The sequence below is a fragment of the Amblyomma maculatum genome, chromosome 2 (genome assembly GCF_055883805.1).
Source record: "Amblyomma maculatum isolate TAMU_Amacu chromosome 2, ASM5588380v1, whole genome shotgun sequence".
Taxonomy (NCBI): domain Eukaryota; kingdom Metazoa; phylum Arthropoda; class Arachnida; order Ixodida; family Ixodidae; genus Amblyomma; species Amblyomma maculatum.
Genome location: NC_139345.1, coordinates 135,664,467 through 135,684,422, shown reverse-complemented (window position 1 = coordinate 135,684,422; position 19,956 = coordinate 135,664,467). Strand labels below are relative to the sequence as shown.

Genomic DNA, 19,956 nt, shown 5'->3' with positions numbered 1-19,956 from the left:
ACGGCGGCGGGGGAGTGGGACTTAACGGGCGTACGGCACAATGCGTCTGGCCAGACTTCAGTCGGGATCGAGGCTCCGAAAGTAGTCCTGGTGTGCTCGCTAACCGCGCGTGTGTGTGGTGCGTCAGCCAGGGAGCGTCTGCTCGTCGCAAGGTGTCCGGCCTAGCGAGAAATGTCTCAGGCGAGCCGACGACGACCGCACGACGCTCACCTCGGATCGGACACTACCACCCCGAACAGCTAAGCACTCGCTACACTGTCATCTTGGGAACTCTTCTTTAATTCTTCCCTTCCAAATTGTTCTATCTGTATAATTGGATGCTGTTATTCTGTTCGGTTTATTCTGTGCTACTTGTTTTTTTGGATTAGGATTTAACAGTTTTAAATGTGCTGATTTTTTGTTATAAATTAAATCCTTTTCCTTTCATTTCCGACTCCTGTGTCGTGTCTCCGGTCGGTCGCTAATCAGACGTGGACCTATCGCCTGTTAGCCACCTGGTCCTGCATTAGATTTAACACACGGGTAGAGATGTTTGTCCCTCTTTCCACCAGAACTGGTAATACTGAGAGTGCGGGAGACATTGGCTGCAGCCCTTCGTCGCTCTCTTTCATATCATGACAAAGAGGTAGCGTAATAGAGAGCCTCGGGTTCGCGCGCAATAAAGGCTTTCCCATAATCGCACTTCAGTGCCTGCTCTGTGCGAAATAGGTGCACCTGATGTTTCATTGAAACTTCTTGTTGATTTTTTTCCTCGCACTTGTTCCTTGCTATTTTGTTTTAATCTTCCGCTTTCGGAACTTCCTTATCACAGTTGCTTCCATGGTTGTATCTTCGACGTGTTATATCACTTCCGGGTGACCATAGTGCGGCATTAAATGCGATTTCCACGCTCACGTAAAGTCTTCCGCCAGTGGAATCATACCATCGGTTCTAGAGGCTAATAAGTGATTTACCGTAACAAAGTTCTGGAGATGTATGTTATAAACAACAAATGTGAACCTATTTTAGGACCTACTGATTCGGTAGTACTTGAAATAATCTTAAAGCAGAATATTTTCTCGAGCGCGAGAGACTGAGGTCTCTGCAACGCGTCTGCATTAGCGTATGTTGCCGTTACATTTCTATATACTCCTGGTTTTGAATTGCGATTTTTCATGTCAGTGCATTACATGGTGAACCAATTTTATTATAAAATTTGTATATCCTTTATCGCCGTTTTACTAATTTCAGCCCAACGCTTTGGAGGAGTGTTAGTAGCAGATTGTGTTTCTTTGCTGTTTATTTGTTACCTGCGTAAACTGTCTCAGGCATCCTAGAAAGGTGGATAGAATCTCAGCAACTGTAAAACAGCAATCACACTGGACGTGTGATTGCTGCATCATTTCTAAAACGTAATCAATATGTGGTTGCTAAGCATTGAATTTCCTTATTGTACGTCCAAAAATGAATAACGAAAGAACGCACTTCTAAAACCATGTTCACGCGCTCTCAAAGATAGGTCATATCATTCTTCTGCATAAGCTGGCGATTCATGTGTTGACATAGATAATCTAATATTAGAGTAACACATATTGTGCAAAAAACATAAATCGCATTTTTTGGTGCTCTTTTCTCTACTGCCATTTTAATTTACATTCAAGTTTCAGCGTGGCGTTAGTTGAAGCAGGGTGCGCTGATTATGAGCCTGTGTTACATTATTTGGGCACAGCCACTTGTTTGTTTTACCAGTCAAAATCTCCTAACTAGAAAGTCATCGTTTGTCTACTATATTTTCCAATAAGAATTGAATAAAGACTGCACGTAGTTTTTCCTTCACGCGCATTATGACCTTGCCCTTTTCAGTCTAAGTGTTTAGGTGTTTTGTAATTGTAGTCATATTATTTTACTATTATCGACGTGAATTGGTATCAGAAGGGTGCTCTTTAATCCAGATGTTTCTCGCGTCCTAAACTCTTTGTATGGGCTGTTGATCAACAAGAGCTACAGATCGATCTCTCGGATGGTTTGAGGAGAGCAGTCATTTCGGACAGATGAGTGCATTCAGGTCCTAAAAGCATATTCGCCCGACAGTTGCTTAAAAGTGGGCGAGACTTCTGTCGCCCATAAGAAAAGCCGGCGAGCAATAGAACACAACCTAAACTCACTTAACACTTCCGTTATGGCGGTCCGCATCTAGGGGGCGGCTCCATCGCACCAGATATGGAACCCCTCTAAGCTCTTGACGTTCGCCTGCCTGCTCATGAGAGAGAAACCTACCTTCTTGTTTCTCTAAACGAAGGCACATATCGACATGACCATCGTCAGGTCCAAGTAGCATTTATATGTCTCCTTTAAGCTATCCTGGTTGGATTTATTTTAAGTGCGCCCTCTTTTAAACGAGGTGTTGGCAGCTGCCACCATGGTTGGATTCCCTCCCCTCCTTATATACCTTGACTGTTGTTGCAAATCGGTCAACTAATTCGTTATTTCATTTCCTCAATGTTTATTTGTACTCTTCTGAATGTTCCTTGTTCGCTTTTTAGCGCTCAACATACTAATCGTTTTTTTTTTAGCTCCCACTGCAGATTCATTCACCCCATCGCTTGTATCTATATCCTAGGGCCTATCGGTTAGAGGAAGGATACCATCAAATTCAAGCATAAGATGTTCGATCGTTTTAAAGTATTTACTACAGGCTGCTCGTATGCGTCATCTTTTTGCTTTGCTTAAATTTCTTTTTGTGGTGTCCCTTTTCATTGGACCAAATAGCAGAGCAACATAGTCAGCTCCTCCTGAGGATTTCGCGTTGCTCCTATCAACGATTGCACTTGATAGCCGTCGCATATAGCATATCGCCCTTGCGCTTTACATGAAAAACTATAAACGACACGCATCAGCGCATTTCAAAAATTTCAAATGATCCCGTCTTAATTTTTGATCAACCAAAAGTCTGCAGTGTGAGCCGGAAACTGCGTGGCGGTCAAAATGTTTTGTACAAAAGTCATTTCCCAAGCCTTAAATTGGAACAAAGCACAAAAGAAAAAAGTACGAACTTTATTTACCACTCGTTGTCATCCACCTTGCTACTTGCCACAAGTTGTCTGCTCTCTGCTCTCCGCTAACACTGTCATTACTTTGCAGCCTTGACGCCTAAAAAAAAATGTCCTTTCCTTAATTAGTGGTGTGCCTCTTTGGAACCCCTTATACATCACCATTCAAACAGCCGGATATTGATAACACTCAACAAAATAGAAAACGAGTTAACCTAATTGCCCGAGCGTAAAGGCCCCCAAGAACCACAAAGAAGAAAACCAGCCATTTCTCGTGCCCCCACGTGCAACATCCTTTCGCCTGCCGCTGTTCAGCACTGGCATCAATCAGCGAATACTTAGGCTCGTTTCATATCTGGTGCATAAGCCATTAACACGTGGCTGATCTCTGTTTCAGCTACCTTTTCCGGTACAAGGATCTTTGGCATATAAGACAGGCAAGAGATTTTAAAAGTCAATATAGGCGGATAGACATTAGCGAAACTCTGAAAAGTTGAATTTCATGTAAGCTGAAGTTCTACCTCAATGACAGTGTGCTTGCAGAAGACTAACCAATAAAATCGCTATTTTCGCTTTAACTTTCAGAACATTTTTCACTGCGTGTGCCCCGGGTTTACTGCAGATGTTAGGAGCAGAAGGAAATTGAAAGGCGGAAACCCACATCTGGACACGAATGAGTTGAATTGGTTTATACCCTACAGGTGCAGAAGAATACAAATGACTTGTACCATTGACTCGTAGAGTCAATTGGAGAAGCGTGTAAGCGGAATGGAGCCATTTCCATATGTGCTTGCACTCGACTTTAAATAGCACGTAAAGGCTAATGCAATTTCTTTTGAAAGATTCGCAAGTCTTGAACTTGGGGCTCGATTTCATGACAGAAGGTGAGTACGTGTGTCAGATCGAGACAGCTAATTGAAAATTAAACGTCCTTGCAGGTCGAAGAATGTATGAGTACTCCTTTCACGCGATTTATAGAAGTTTTTGCAAAAATAAGCCACCATTACCCTTGAAAGATAGCCCATTGAGGAAACAGAGAGGCCGTACGAATGAGACCTACGAATGCACATATTGGCGTGTTTGCAAGATATTAATCTAAAACACTGAAACTGAATTGTCTCAGGGTGTGCTCCTTGCACTTTATCTTCTGGATTGTAGGTGTTTCCCTCGAACAGCCTTGTGCGCATATTGTCGCCTAAACGAGGATCCCCACACTTGCGCCCGAATCAGAGAACAGAGCCGCGACGGCAGTGTGCTGTGAGAATTGCTTGTTGCCCTCATCAAATTGACCCATACCAACAGGGGTGATTGGCCACGACCAGGCGGTAATTACATGTTCCTAGATTCCATGCTGCAGAACTGTGACTAGAGATTCGAGCAAATCAGGTTCACTGGCAGTGATGCTTGAGTGAAGTAGTGCTACGGCCTACTGAAGTTTAAATGAATGTTAAATAAAAGAACGAAAATATTCGCGATCTGTCTTGGAGTTTACGTGCTTGTTCTTTTTCACCTCCGGGTATCCTTGTATTCAGCACGTGCTACATTAACACTCGCCCCTTCCCGTTCTTCCCGTCAGTGAAGAATTGATTGCGTAGACTAAATCGTAAGGCAGAACAGTGGGCACTGTGATCTAGTGTCAGAACGTCTAGGAGGCAATTAGGACTCTTTAAGATTGATATTGCGAACTATTTTTGGGCTGGTCCTACCGTCCTGTCTACCTAACAACTGTTGTTACCGCAGTGGTTCACGAAGTAGTTAGGATGCTCCATCGCTTTGTCCAGGGATGCCGGATCGATACCTTGCCGCCGCGACCACTTTTCGATGCAGGCGAAATGCAAGGCATCCATGTGTTGTGGAATGCCAGTGCAAGTTAAATAACCCCAGGTGGTCGCAATTTCCGGAGCCCTCCACTACGGGGTCTCTAATAGCCGTAGTTGCTTTGGCACGTTAAACCTTATAAACAAAATCTAGCCAGAACTATACTTACAGAAAATTTGAGACAACTATTTATAGGTCTTGATTCATTACTGTTTCGTTGAGCAGCACTTGCCTGACGTACCTAACGCTTTTGACGTTTTCTTTGTGTGGTATGGGCCCATTAGTGTTTGATGATGTAGCTGTTCGCTCAGCACTCATGGCGCGCGAATTCTAGTTACCACGTCCAGGGAGCCTGATTGGAGAGCCGCCATCAGACCTTCGCCTACATCCTAATAAAGGAGTAATTACTTATTGAAATCCACCCAAGCGTAGCCTTACGGCTACAAAGGACAGATATACACCTTTCGACGGAACTTTCAATTAAAGGAAATTTCGTCTTGGTGCTAGGATTGAACTCGGGATAAACGCTTTTCCGTTGAAGTCATTATACTAACTATTCTACTCAAGATAGTTTGCAGAGCAGATGGTAGAACGAGAGAAGGTTAAATCAATAACTGAATTGAGATTTGTGTCGGTCGAATATTTAGGGTGATCCGCCAAGTTCGAGTAGCTTTCTCAAAAGGAGGAATTGCTCATTGTCATCCACCCATGCGTAGCCATGCCGCACAAAGGCAGGGGATAAAGCTTTCTCAGAAACTTTGTGGGTAAAGAAACCGTCGCCCTGCTTCGGGGATTGGGACCAGGGCCGCAGCCTTCCGAGGCACTCACTGTACCAACTGATATAACGAGGACAGTCGGCAGAGGAGGTAATCAAAAAAATTCTAAGTGGGAACGTTGTTTATGGTGATGCGAGCAGTTCTCAACACACTCATCTCTGGCGAACTTTCCATGCCGTGGAGCACGGCTTTCTTTGTACTGACGCAGCGGCCACATCACGGTTTGTAGCAAACTGGTCTCCGGATGAAGACAAGCAGCACACACAGTTTTCCCAAGTATGATGTGTTGCCTGTATCAGTTACAAGAATTTACTTGGTGGGCATGCCAGCCCATGCCGATAAGCTTCCATCTGCTGGCGACACCGAGGGAATCGCGAAAACATTCCCCATGTTTGAATAACTTGCAGCTATAGATGATAACACCCGGTCCGTAAACAATCATTCAAACATTTCTCGAATTTCATTTTGCTCGAATCTTCGCTCCATAGTACGCATGTACTGTGAGGGATCCGGACACTGCAAAATCAAGAAACTTCAACTGTTTCAGAACAGAGCTGTACGTTTTGTTCTGGTAATTGTAACAGGAATCTGGACATTATAAGTGCCAAGCAAGCTTAAGATGGCAATCGCTGAGTCATAGAAGAAATGACTCCGCCTTAGTTATTACATAATATAATTTACAATTGCACTGGTATGAGAAAATTAAGTTACCTTCAGCCCTCAAGTAATGTATTGCAAAGCGAAGAGAGAGAGAGACTCTTTAATAGACAAACAGAGAATTTTGCCGGCGTTTAGATATCGCTGGCATGCTACTCTGTGTGGGTAGGGGAATTCAGGAGGGAAAGATTAAAAAAAATAATGGTGAGGGAAATAATAGAATTGAAGGGGGAGATAAAACACGGCCATTAAATATGTGTTACGGTGCTACGTAGAGTAACGATATAAAATGACATAATTAAATGCATGATCCAACAAATGTGCTCATAGAGTTCACAGCTTGCAAAATGCCTGAGGGAAACATGCGAGGTAAATTTGGAGTTTGTCAAGGAGTCCAATGTCTTTCAAAGGCCATCCGAAGATCCGATCATTGCAATGAAAAACTGTGGACAAGTGTAGTAAGTTGTCAGCTTCTGTGGCTTCTATTTTGTGTAATGACGACTTTTGTTTAGCGTTGAACGCTTAAGATTTTATTTTTCTTGGAGTCCCCTTTCTTGTCATTTATAATAAAACAGTGTTTTAAAGAATAGCTTTTTGTGCGCAGCGATTTTGATGTTTAGGTGTGCACTACTGTCATATACTACCATCTATTGTGACGAATTGTCATGTCATCTATTGTCAAGAGGAATTGTGAAATTTACTGCCTGTATGATTGTACTTTGCTTGGGTGTATATCGGCCTTTGTGTAATGCCTATGGCATTGTGGGATTATGTATGAATTAATAAGTAAATACATGAAAGTAACTCAAAACTAAAAAGCGCATTGGGTTCTGCTGAAGGGAAATATTTTTTATTCGGAGGCAAAAGGTAGCGAATTTTCTAATCGATGTTTAGTTTTGATCACTGCTCACTTATTGTTCGTCTTCGATACTATATGCTGGTGATTTGCTAGAGTTTATGAATGAAAAAGCAGTACATTGCTATATCGGGTGGCCAAAATTGTCCGCTGAATGTTTCCGCAATATTTGTCTACACAAAAAATTGTCCCATATGTATTATTGTGAAAAGGTTTTATGATGTTCGGCAGTAAATCAATGAGTGTGTAATAAGTAGTAGGCATATTTGTCATTTGTATTTAGTTAAATAAATCAACTTATTAAATGAAATGTTTTGTTCGAAGTAACGGGTTTTGTGAAGGTGTCGATGAAAAATAGTGTGTTATAAGTTCGTAGGTTATTCTGTACTGAGATTGAAAACCAAATTTGTGATGGATTTACTTAATTCATACAGCTGTCAAGATTATCTACAGACAACTTCTGCTTTCGAGAAGTAGCAATATGTAATTGGAGTAGATAAAATAGTTATTAAATATAATTCATTATTTGATTCGATCATCAATCGTGCGACATTCAGGTTACACAACCACATTCACGTGGCAGTCAAGTTGCACGAATATGCCAGGCGACTATGAGAATATAGCGGGGCGAAATCATGTCACAGTAAAATTGTATGTAAACATCACGCGACAATGAAAATGCTATGTCATAAGGTCACATGACACTCAAGCTTGGTGTCAAGTGGTCATTAGAACGCTCCGCAATAGGAGCGATGGCATACCGTCCAATCCTATAACTTGCAGGAGTACTTATGAACGCGCGAGAGGAAGCGGAAATTTTCAGTGCGCGGTACGAGCCTTTTATACTAGCAAAAACTTTACAAGGGGCGCGCAATGCACACTCTGAAGCAGAAACCTTCAGGCTATCGCATTCCTGCAGCGCAGATTCCGCAGTACTCTGAAAAATTTCAACGCCGAATTTTAAACGCAGGCTGATTGTTGCTTCCCGTTTCCTCATTCTTAGCACTTCTGATAGCCAACTGGGCATTCGCATAGGTAATTAACTGGCTGACTGTGCCATAAAAATGGTCTTAACATCCATTCTAGAACGCCATGAGCATCAGCCTTCACAGTCTTGTTTACTGCAATGTTTTCCCTCATCTCATAAGGCTGAAGCAAGTGCACGAGGTGTTCAACAGTATGATGCTCGAGAGCAACGATAACGCTGAGGAGTTCCAACAGCCGCTCTTCACACTGCGCCCTCACCTCAAATAGCGCAAGTACGAAAAGTGAATGAATTAAAATTAAACACTGCTCGTAAGACATGCCCAAGAGCTGAAAAAACGAAATTCCTTCTTTCATCCTCTTTTTCTTCGCAAATATCACCTTCATCATCCCTTTTAATACCGCCACAATCACTTATATAATCATCATCGCTATCATTATCGCCGCCATTTCTATCCCAATCATCATCTATTGCTACCCTCGTAAGCTAATCGCTATAATAACTATCAGGATCACTTTCACAATCTCACCACTAACGCTATACCTACCATTATTTACATCACCACCATCACTTCTCTCCACAAATAATTATTATCATTACAAACTCAATATCTAAATATCTGATTATCTATCACCATCCCTATATATCGATGTATCGAATATCAGTCGCTGCCATCATTATCGTTATACCTACTATCTCAGACTAAGTACAGCAGCTGCGTAATTCCGTCTCCTCAACGGTAGGGTGCCGCAACTTCTTTCTCCTCACTGGTTGCTTCTCAGTGGGTTAAACGGCGATTGTTACCGAAAGGTGTCGCTGAATTCAACCTAAAGGAAACGTACACTCACTGAATGCAGAAAATGGTTGCGGTGAAGGTAATTGAATAGTATCAGCGTTGTCATGCTCTCACTTCATGGCTCTGTCCACGGCCGATTTTGCGGCTATTAATAAAAACATCACATAAAGCGACCTAAAGGGGAACACACCCCAGGAGAGATCTTAGCACCTTAATTTAAAGGTGCGATTTAAAAAATAAATTAGAAGAAAAGTTGCACGACTTTAAAAAATGGTGAAAAAAGTTCCACTTATAGGATTCGAACCGATGTTTTATTTGCTCAGTGACAGGTAAGTAGTGTCAATCCATTGCGCCACTAAATTTTTTTTCTTTATTACCGTTTTTTTTAAGCACACAGCATATACGCTTCGTTGTGTATCCCATGCGCCACTAAAGCAACGAGTGGGGTATGCTTTAAATTCGCTCTTCTTTATTTTTACAATATTTCCGCTATCTGTCGCCAGGTGACGCTGCTCAGAGGACCCTACCGTTGAGAAAACGGAATCACGCACAGCAGCTGCCATGTAATTTTTTTGTCTATATTTTTATAGCTACAGCTGCTGCCACTAATCTTATACCTAACCGTAACTGTTTTCCTCGCATACTATGAGTTTTATAAAGTTCATAGCATAATCGAGTATTTATACATTATTCAACCATGTTGTTCGCAGATGTCTGGCGAGGCGCGCACACCTTTAGCTGACAACGATTGCTGATTCTTTCGGTAGACACCTCCTATCTACCCCACTCATAAGCAAAGAAATGATTTCTCCTTAACAGATTATTTTATGCTCAGTACGATAAGAGAAGTCGAATATTATATAGCATCATGATGCAGCGCAGAAATGAAAGTCCCAACGATCTACCTTACACGTGCAGCATGCACGAATGTAACTACTCCGCCTCTCGTTTCGCACGGTAACTGCGGTATAGAATAATGAGCAAACCTTATTTGTCTTACCCAAGCACTTTAGACCGCAGCAGCGTGCCTTCCGTTTCGCCGTAATTTTTTCGCCCTTTAGCAACTCCAGTCGAGGTAGGCGCGCAATAGTCCTACACTGAAGACTAGCGCAAGTTCCCTCTAGGGTCGCCTAGGATGCCAACGCTGGCACAAACCAGGCGTCTGTGTTCCTGACTGCATGGCAATTTACAGGAGGCTGGGAAGAACCTTGTCCCGGTTGACTAGTGAAAAATGTTACTGAGTGGTCTATTCGATAGCTCCCGACCGGTTGCCCCAACGGCGACGCCGACGCCACTCAGCTGAGTAACGGGTGCCTGAAATATGCTTTCTAAAATAAAACAAGCATTTGCCTGCCTGTTTTTTTTTTTTCAAGAATCACCATCTTGCTTAGACACACTAACTAGCTCTTCCGATAAATTATGTGATCTTCCATATCATACGGTGCCAGAACTGGTGTGGTCAGCCAGCCCTCCGTGGCGAGGTAAATTTCGAACTGAATTTTTTGCCGCCAACTCAGTCTTTGCTGGTAAAACATACCTTCGTTCTTCCTCTTCGACAAGTGAAACGTGCTTCTTTACTATGTAACTTTCTCATTTGTACTGGGTTATCGAAATGTTATGTTTGGATTTTGTTTTATTTTCATGTATATGGTGCTTGTTGCTTGGTTCATAAACCTCAGTTGGGATTTTTCGCCTGTCCACATCGGTTCTGCCGGCATTCCTCGTTCATTAGTGCCGCATTCTTCATGATAAACTTTTGCATGTCAAAATGGCTATTGCTAAGCAGTGCTTCCTGTCCTTCGTAAGAAGAAAAAGGAAGAAGTTACATTACGCCGTGCATGGTGACTATGATACATGAGAAATATCGTAACACAAGAACGCCGGCTTCCTTTTCATGACCTGTGCTGATATAGCTTTATCATGGTGCTGTAGCAAATGGAACCCTTTCGTTAGCTTTCCCTAGCCGCTTTTGATCATGCCACGCTTCATGACGAGAACCTCGCACTATGACGTCCACATGCTTCCTCTGAGCAGACATGATGTGTGAGAACAATACCAAGCCGGCTCCGAACACGCTACCATCAGTTTTCCTAGTTGGTGACACAGCCTCTGCACATTTTTGGCTCCGGTGAGTTTATATTAGTGCACTCAATACTCTTTAATGCTAGTAAAGAAGCGAAAACGTTGTCTAACTCGCAACGTTTACCTATCTGGTGGTTAAGATGTTTCACGTGTTTTTCGTTTGCATTGGCAAAAGCAGCAGCGGACCCAGCGCGTGGCAATATTTGTGATGAGTAGTACGTATTGAAGGATCTTCCTGTTTCACTATTTCGTTAACGGGAATACGCCGGTCATCGCACGCACTTGAGTCAACAAAATTCAGCAGGCAGCTTATAGCAACTGTTCACGATTCATGTCGGAAAAAAAACATCACTAGCGTCGTTCACGTGCTCTGGGGGAACAGATCAGCTGAAAAATACGCGTACATCTTTCGATGATCAGGAATTTCTTTAATTTCCCGCAAAGCCAACTCAGAAATATCACGGACAAAATCATATCATAAAGCTCTTCATAATGATGCAGGCGACAATGGTGATCACCACGCAGGATTTCCTGACAAGCATGCAATAATTTATAACTTAGATTTTCTCCCCAGTTTCAATTTCCAGTTCAGCAGCCGAGGCATGGCTACAACATCAGTGTAGTCTAGTGTAGTGAGGGATAAAAATTTGCGATATACTCGTGTGCCTTTCATTGTGATTCGTGCTCTCGCGGCAGAATGGATTTTTGCGTCGTGGTGAAATAAAAGGGAAAATGACTAGCTATTTCGTAATTTTTCATCCTGCACGTGACTTCCACTTCAAATAGATGTCACAGCCATCGCCTGACTGTTTAAACCAGTACAGGTGAGATAAGAAATTCACTTAAAAATTATTTAGCGCTCGGAGGCACATCTATCGTTGTGATTCGTGTATATAAAGCTCCTAGACAAAATAAAAATGGCATTAAATAAAAAAAATATCACTATAGACTTCGATGTTCAGGTACATTTTGAAATAACTTATGAATAATTAGACCTGGCGATAATTAAAAAAAAACATTTTGGCAGCTAGATATTTGCTGTACCTGCTCAAGCATATAGCTGCAGAGTGGCAAGGGGAGCAAACTCTGAATCTACATAACGTTTCAAATAAATATATTGAAGCTTAACGCTGCCATCTGTCAGTTACTGAAAGCCACGGTTGGCTGATGGGAGCGTCGTGGTCTATAGACAGCAGTATTTGTAAAGAGAAATGTCGATGCGTGCCACTTTCCCAGTCTGCTGGCAGCAGTACCAAGACAGCGGGCGCATGTGGAGAGGGAAACGATGCGGCCATTCGAAAAACTAAAGAGCACTGCAGAACCGGCATTGGAATAATGCGAAAGCACGGATGCAGCTGTTGTTTAATTCAGTTGCTTGCAGTTGCTTAATTCACTTCTTGTTTACCCATTTTAGTTTGGTACTTCGAAATTGCGCGCCAATCTCTTCCTATGCCCTTTTTCGGCTCTACTTTCGTCGGATGACGTCAAGGGTGTGACGTCGTTTAGGATGATGTCACACCCTGGACGTCATCCTAATTTACTTAAATAATTACCTATTTTAGTCTTTGATACTTTCACAGTGAGCGCCAATTCCTTCTATGCCTTATTTTGGCTCGACTTAGGTTGCTTGAGGTCACATATTTCACATCACCTTAATTGACTGATTTAATTAACTGTTCAGTATTTGATACATCTTAAAGTCACGATAATTGGCCGATTTAATTAACTATTTAAGTATTTGATACATGCAAATGTGGGGACAAGCCATTAGCTAAAAAGAACATTTTCGCTTTTACTTTTAGATGTTTTACTTCTAATAAACAACTACTTAACTTATTTGCCTAATTGTTTTTCTGGCACAACAATACTTCGCTCTCTATTGATTAACATAATTCATTAACCTTTAGAACTTCTTAATTACAACTGCTGCGGACACAATTTTGCGGACGCGGCCTAAAGACAGAAATCTGTGAACATAGTGAAGTAGTGCTTTGGTTAGTTAGTTATACAGTTTTTACTTCCATAAATAGGCGTCCTCTTCCCCGCCCCCGGAACGCGTGGTGTGGAAGACGGGGAGTCGTGCGCCCGCGGATTAGAGGCTGGCAGGTAGCCCTGGGCGTGTTGAGGCCTCTTCCGCCAGATGGACGGTGCGGTGCTGGATCGCAGTGTCCGCGTTTCGCAGCAGGGTATCCCAGGCTTCTCTACTTGTAATATTTTGTCCTATCCCTGGAGATTGTGAGCACTCCAAAATTATGTGATCGAGGGTCCCTCTCGCCCCGCAGTGTTCGCATAGATCATTGTATCTAGGGTCTGGTAGCGCGTGAAACGACAAGACCAGGTTCATTAACGTATTAGTTTTTAGGCGGCTCCACGCGACAGCTACTAGTGTACGTCCCAATTTATAATGGTCGATGATTTCCCTGTAATTTTGTAGACGCTTGTCGTATGCCCAGTTTTCAGGGGGGGCTCGACGGCTACCCGGAAGCAGAGAGCTCGGGCTAGCTCGTGAGCCGCCTTGTTACCAGGGGCGGCAGCGTGAGCGGGTGTCCAAATTAACTTAATTTTCTTATTCAGCAATCTTTGGGTGAAAATTTTGGCTGCCACCGGCGATATACTCCCTGTTCTGAAATTTTGGTTGGTAGTTTTGTTGTCGCTAATTAAAACTTGGCTTCCGTTCCTACGCAAGCTAGCGCTATCGCAACTTCCTTCGCAGTCTCTATGTGGCGGCCTCTGATGGTTGCCGCTGATACCGGCGCCTCTCGGTCAGCGACTACCGAGGCTACCGCCGCACTTGTTCTGCCACTTGCCGCATCAACATAGAGTACTTCTTTCGCTCCCATGTTCTTGAACCATCGCTCTAGAGCTTCACCTCGTTTGGCCCTTCTTTCGAGATTAAATTCTGGCTGTATGTTTCTAGGAAAGGGGGGGGGGGGGGGGGAGGCTACCAAGACGTTCCTTCTTTCCATACTAATTACTTCGCATTATTAATGACCTCGACAGGATCAGCGGCGGGAGTGTAAGTTCATCATCTGGCGCTCGCGGCAATAATTTCTACGCACGTGTTGGCGCATTCCCCCTCACATTCACGCGCCAGTACGCAGGGGGTGAGAGTGCCATCCACATCGTCTTGGCCTGGAAACGGATGTACACCCTTTGCCTTTCTGTAGGCCGGTGCGCTTCCCCAGTCCATGGAAAAGAGTTGTCTAAAGCCGCCACGCCAGGTCGTCACTAGTGATGTTTTCATGTTTTGAAGGAACGGGTGCGTTCTTAGAGTTGGTCTCGACATAGTACGCAAACCGCTTTCGGTTATATCAAATCCTCACGAAAAAGCTTTGTGAGTGGGTTCGAGTGGGAAATGGATTTCATAAGCACTAAAATGGCGGCCATGCCGGCACTGTAAAGTGCAATGGGAAGAGGCTTTGTTGCCTTAGCGGTAGTGTTCGTGCTGTCGCATTATTGCCTCTTTACAATCGTGAATGTCTCTGTCAAGGTTTTGATTCTCTATCGTTCACTAATTAGTAATATATATTTACATAATGTTTCAATTATTCGCTTCAGAGTAGGGTATTAGTGCTGAATATGAAGATTGTATTGAAAACTATGACTTTGCATACTCATTTCGCGTCGTCTATGCAGTACTAACCAGAGGCTTTTTTGAAGAGCTATAATATAAAGCTAGGTACGTGGTTAGCCTGTTTTCTAGTACGTTTTACCACTTCTTAACTGCCACTTTGTTCCTCAATCAAATAAGTGAAATTTACGTAATGAAAATTGCAGATAGAAATAGGCTTGAAGCACGCGAAAATAGTACATAATAGAGCCACAGATTCCATAGAGCCGATAAACGCTTTCACTGGGCAATGGCATAATCTTTTGTAAAGATTGGCTAGGATAAGCCATAACACCCTGTATAGTTTGTATAGACGATGTTTAAAACATCTGCTATATTACAGATTCAAGATGCGTCTCACATCCTCGGTGCACAGCATGCTTCTACTGCTGCAAACGTTGTGTTTTGCTTTGACCTCCTCTCAATTAGAGGAAGATGCCGCACGTAAGTGGTACTCTACTACATCCAATCGTAGATGGCTTCAGCATAGAAACAGGAGCTAATAGTGTTGGGTCGAGTGCGCTCAAATTGTAATTCAGCAACATATGGTTATGTGATCAAGGAGGTACAATGAACACTAATAAGTCTAATTGATATCCTTTTATCGTAGCAAGAGTTACGACGATTGCCGCTAATTCGCAGTCATTAACATTATTATAGAGAACCTGGAAGCTCATAGCATAGAATCTTCTTTTCTTTACACGTGAAATGCACCTGTCGTTCTTCAGGCAAATTTCCTCACACGACATGGGGAGGGGTTGGCAACTGAGCGCCGCTATGAATTGCTTCAGGTAGAAGCGAATCGAGCGAGAAGCACGCAACTAAGGACTTAATTGCTGAATGACACCACTAAACGTGATATCGCAAAAGGCCTCGCTCTCTGAAAATGTGGTGTTGTGGGCGACAAAAGACGAGCAGGGGGCTAGCACAGCTAGCTGGTAGCTAATGTGGCTTCGAACTAACTGGGCGTGGAGTTCCTGGTAATACATTAAGCAGGAGCTACAAAATCGGGGCTCTCTTTTATATGGGTAGGCGATATCAGAGTCAGCCGGCCAGGACATTTAAGTTCTCGTTACCGTTAGGCAACGCAGGTACGGAACACGACTTGATTAAAGCCAATGTTTATAATGTTACAGGAAGGATCCAAAAACGATAATTTTAGTTCAAGTATGTTTGAGGGCAGCACACATCTGTCCACCCTCAGCGTCGCCGTTCTCAGTCAGTCTGTCCCACTTCATCGTCCTCCGGCGCACGAACAGCGAATACCGTTACGTAACACTACCCTCTAGAGAATAGAACAATCCCATTGCGTTCCACGTTAGTAAAATAGAACCTGAAAGATAGGTTTTCAGACAGGACACAATTGTGGGGTGGTAGTCTATGCTCTCGCGCTATGCTCTTAAACGCTGAGCTTAAGTGTTCGACATAACGTTTTGGAGCGCGGCTCTTTGGCGCCCGTTCCTGCGTTTCGCTTCGTTGTCGACGTCGTCGTCGGCATTGTCCCTCGTAACCAGCTCCGCAGTCAGGGCAGTAGGCGCTTCTTCGCCCCCGCCCTCCCTCTTCCTCTGTGGCGGAGACCGCGCGTGTCCTCCCATTGATGCGCGCGCTCCTGACATCCGTCCTCTTGCGTGGTGGCGACAATATTCTCCGGTATTCTTCGGTTGCCGATCCCCGCCGGGTTGGTGCAGTGGTAAGACGCCCGACTACTGTGTCGGAGTACCCAGGTTCGAACCCGAGGTCGGCGGCTGCGTTTCGATGGAGGCGAAACGAAGATGCGTCCGTGTGCTGTGCGATGTCAGTGCACGTTAAAGATCCCCAGGTGATCGAAATTACTCCGTAGCCCTCCACTACGGCTCCTCTTTCTCTCTTTTCACTTTCACTCCCACCTTACTCCCTTCTCTTACGGCGCGCTTGAGGTGTCCACTGAAAACAAGTGAGACAGTTACCGCGCATTTCCCTTTCTATAAATCAATCAATATATCCGGTTGCTGAAGCTCCGGCTTGCTATCAGTCGATCACGGTGCGTGCCTTCTAAGCCGAAATGCGTAGCCACATGACTCACTAGCGGCGTCAGCGACATCAATGAGTAGCTGCTATCTCTTCGCCGCGCAATGGTCCTATTGGCCCACGCGCTGCCTCGCGCAACCTTCCGATAACCTAATTGCTCTCTTCATTCCTGCGACCACAAGACTCCCTTCATGACAATCAAGAACTGCTAGTGCACTGTTTCTTGAAGGAATAGGCGTGAAAAAATCAAATGTCTGTAAATGAACATACATGTGTTGCCAGACATCTTTGCTTCAATCTGTCAACAAGGTGAAACATCTGATGTCCTGCGCTCAAATTTCGCATTAGGAAATAACTTATTCGTCGGCAATTTTTTGCAGACTTCAGTTTTCTTCTACATTATTTTCAACTGTAACAGAGCACTCTGAAACTAAAATATACCATAAATATAATTATTGGAAATGCCATGATAACGCATAAAACCCTTGGTGTTAAAGTTGTTCTTCCTATTCCATTAAATAGTTAAGAGGATATGTTAAGGGAATGGGTAGCGTTTTGTCGATCCCTGCGAGATAACTAGAAAAACTGGTATGAACACATTGAATTGAACCACCTTGAGATGCATACGAACGTCTTGCTTTTATACGTTTGTCTGCTGACGCAATACGTTAGTAATGAGCTTCTAAAAGGGGTTCCAAGGAGGGTAAAGTATGTGTCGAGTACTTCCGTTGTGAATAGAAAATTTTAGACTCCATTTTGCACATGCCAGGTAGGTTATCATACAAGAGCTGATGAAATGGAAATTATTTTAACGTTACGGCGAGTACACCCCCGAGAAATAAAAAAAGTCATGAGCACGACTTTGGTGGTTTCAATTGTTTAAAGCCTTGCAACCTTGAAAGACCACTGGCATTGCTCTGGCAAGCTTTGAATGCGAGATTGTTGTTAACCTAACACAAGGAACACTAAGAGTCTGCGCGTTTGTGTGTGTGCGCGTTTCGTGCCTTTGGTCCGACATGAACTGCAGGCAGCTTGCCCAACAACGCGTTCATAAGGTACCTAGTAGAAAAGCACTCAAATACGTTGCTCAACTGTCCGACACCAAGTGATAAAGTGCCGGTGGGCACGGTCAAAAGATTCAATATGGAGAGGTGTGTGATGGGCATGTTGCTTGTGACGTGAGGGGTAGACATATGTGCAGTAACTGCAAATTATTGACAGCTTCAACTCCCGAGAGGCAGCGCTGAGGTAGAACATATAGGTCACACTTTTTCTGTGCACGCCGTCTTTTCCGCTGCTGAAGAAAATGCAAATAATATTGCGAATGTGGAAGTTATGGTTATATGATGCAGAAGCGTTTACATTTATACTCACTGCAGGCCGGCGCAATAACGCTTCCCGCTTTCATGTTTTAGGAAGAGGAAGTGGAAAGCAGCTAAAAACGCAGCTCGCAAAAGGTTAGAGTAGGCTTACCGACAGGTATTTGTACCTCTAACTGCATAATATTTTGTGCATGCTAGTCTGCTAGACTTCTTTTGTACGAAAAAAGTTATTTTCCCCTTTCTTCTATGGCGGGAAGGTTTTAGGGCAACTTTCGTGAACACCACATTGGAGATGACTTATAAAAGGGCCTGAAAGCAGTTACCTTGATAATCATTTCAAGTACACCATTAGAAAGTGGGAGAGTGTTTCTACAAAGGGAGCATACAGCCGAAGCAAAAGCACAACGCCCGTCTCTTTATTTACGCAGGTTCCTCATTCAAGCACGTGTGCTACTTAAGGACTCCGGAAAATAATTCCGCGTCGTTACAGTTTGAAGGAGTTGATGTCGAGCTCTGCAGCCATATCATCATGGGATTCGCCACGATTTCATCCGACTCCACCATTAACCTTTCTGATGTTGGTGGCCCAGAGGGCCTCACCGCTTTCACTTCACTTCGCCAGCGCCGACCAGACATCAAACTAATGTTCTCGGTGGGTGGAGGTGGCGGCGGAGAAAACTTCCAGAGCATGGTGTCCAGTGTTTCCACGAGATGCAGGTAGATTTAAGGATTTGAAAATTTGAACAAGGCTAAACAAGTCATGGAAACTTCTATTCCCCTCCATTGGCACTAGACACGGCCATATTATATCAGTGATTCAGAGGTCGTCTTGTAGTGCATATGGGAAGATTTATTGGTGGATCATCTACATACAGTACGCAAATATGGTTTCTTTCGTCGTTTTAGGGTGCAGAAATATAAACGATACAAACGTACAGCCCCCACTTTATATCGACAAGCTATTTGATACTCGATATTTAAATCTTTGTAGCCCTCTTTGCTCATTATTAGGATTAGACCTTTTAGTATCTAGTTTACGACATGGTCACATAGATGTCCTCCCTTTGTGAACTTTTGTTTCATAAGTTTTCCTATTTCTTGGTTTCACTTTTGACGACCCACGCCTGTCAAAACTCAGTCGACTGCACTGCTTAGAAACTCAGTTCGAAAATACGTTCTCTTGAACAGCCCCGTTGTTTCGATCGCAAATGGTATACTGAAACAGCATGTTCAATTTCTTGACGTATGTTCAGATTTATTGCCTCTGCACGAAAATTACTGGATGCAGCTAGCCTCGACGGGCTTGATCTTGATTGGGAGTTTCCTTCGATGTGCGATGCTCAACATTTCTTTCAACTTCTAAAGGTAAGGCAAGAAATCTTGAAAGGTACGCTTTGATCATTCATTACTGCTTTCTGCATTTGCACGGAGTGTCTATTGAAACAAGGATTAAAGATAAACTAGGCACATTATACTTTGGCAATAAATGCCGCTTATCACAGAAGAAAATAGCACTTTTTTAAATTGTGTTTTTATTTTAGTGCAGAAAAATTATCGCAACTCGACGAAGATCAACCATAGACTTCTAAAAAATAAGAAGAACGAGGTCAACTTTCAAAACAGTAGGCGAAAACGAGCCATATATAAACCAGCAGTAAATATCTGAAAGAATGTATAGATTATGGCCAGACCCTTAATACCGCTTTTAAAATGCTCCAGAAAATACGTACCTGTGGTACCTTTCTTCGTCAGAATTCGACTTTTAAAACATATAACTAAGTGATACGTCAGTGCGGTTAGCGCAGGTGAGTTGTAGAGCAATGCGGGAATTGAGTACATGATAGAACGTAAATATCTACTGTGCACAAAATAAACATTTTGCACCAATCATCTACAGCTCGTTCTGTCGCTAAGACGTGCGAACCGTTTACTGTAAATATTTATGCTGTAAACGTCTTACATCAGACGTTTGCAGCATAAATTATTACAGTTTATTATAAATTATAACAGTTTATTAA

The 19,956-nt window shown here is 43.2% G+C and overlaps 1 protein-coding gene across 2 annotated transcripts in view; it reads left to right on the top strand.

Annotated features, from left to right (window-relative positions):
• The window catches only part of LOC146199947 (chitotriosidase-1-like), a 70,437-nt gene that overhangs the window by 14,830 nt on the left and 35,651 nt on the right, over positions 1 to 19,956 (top strand). The window contains exons 2-3 of one of the 2 annotated variants that reach the window (XM_084595307.1): positions 18,367 to 18,655; positions 19,192 to 19,303. In XM_084595307.1, coding sequence (XP_084451433.1) covers positions 18,468 to 18,655; positions 19,192 to 19,303 — 300 coding nt within the window. In that variant the 5' untranslated portion in view covers positions 18,367 to 18,467. Of the gene's footprint in view, positions 1 to 18,366; positions 18,656 to 19,191; positions 19,304 to 19,956 lie in introns of those variants that run through there. The other variant, XM_084595308.1, reaches the window with a different exon arrangement.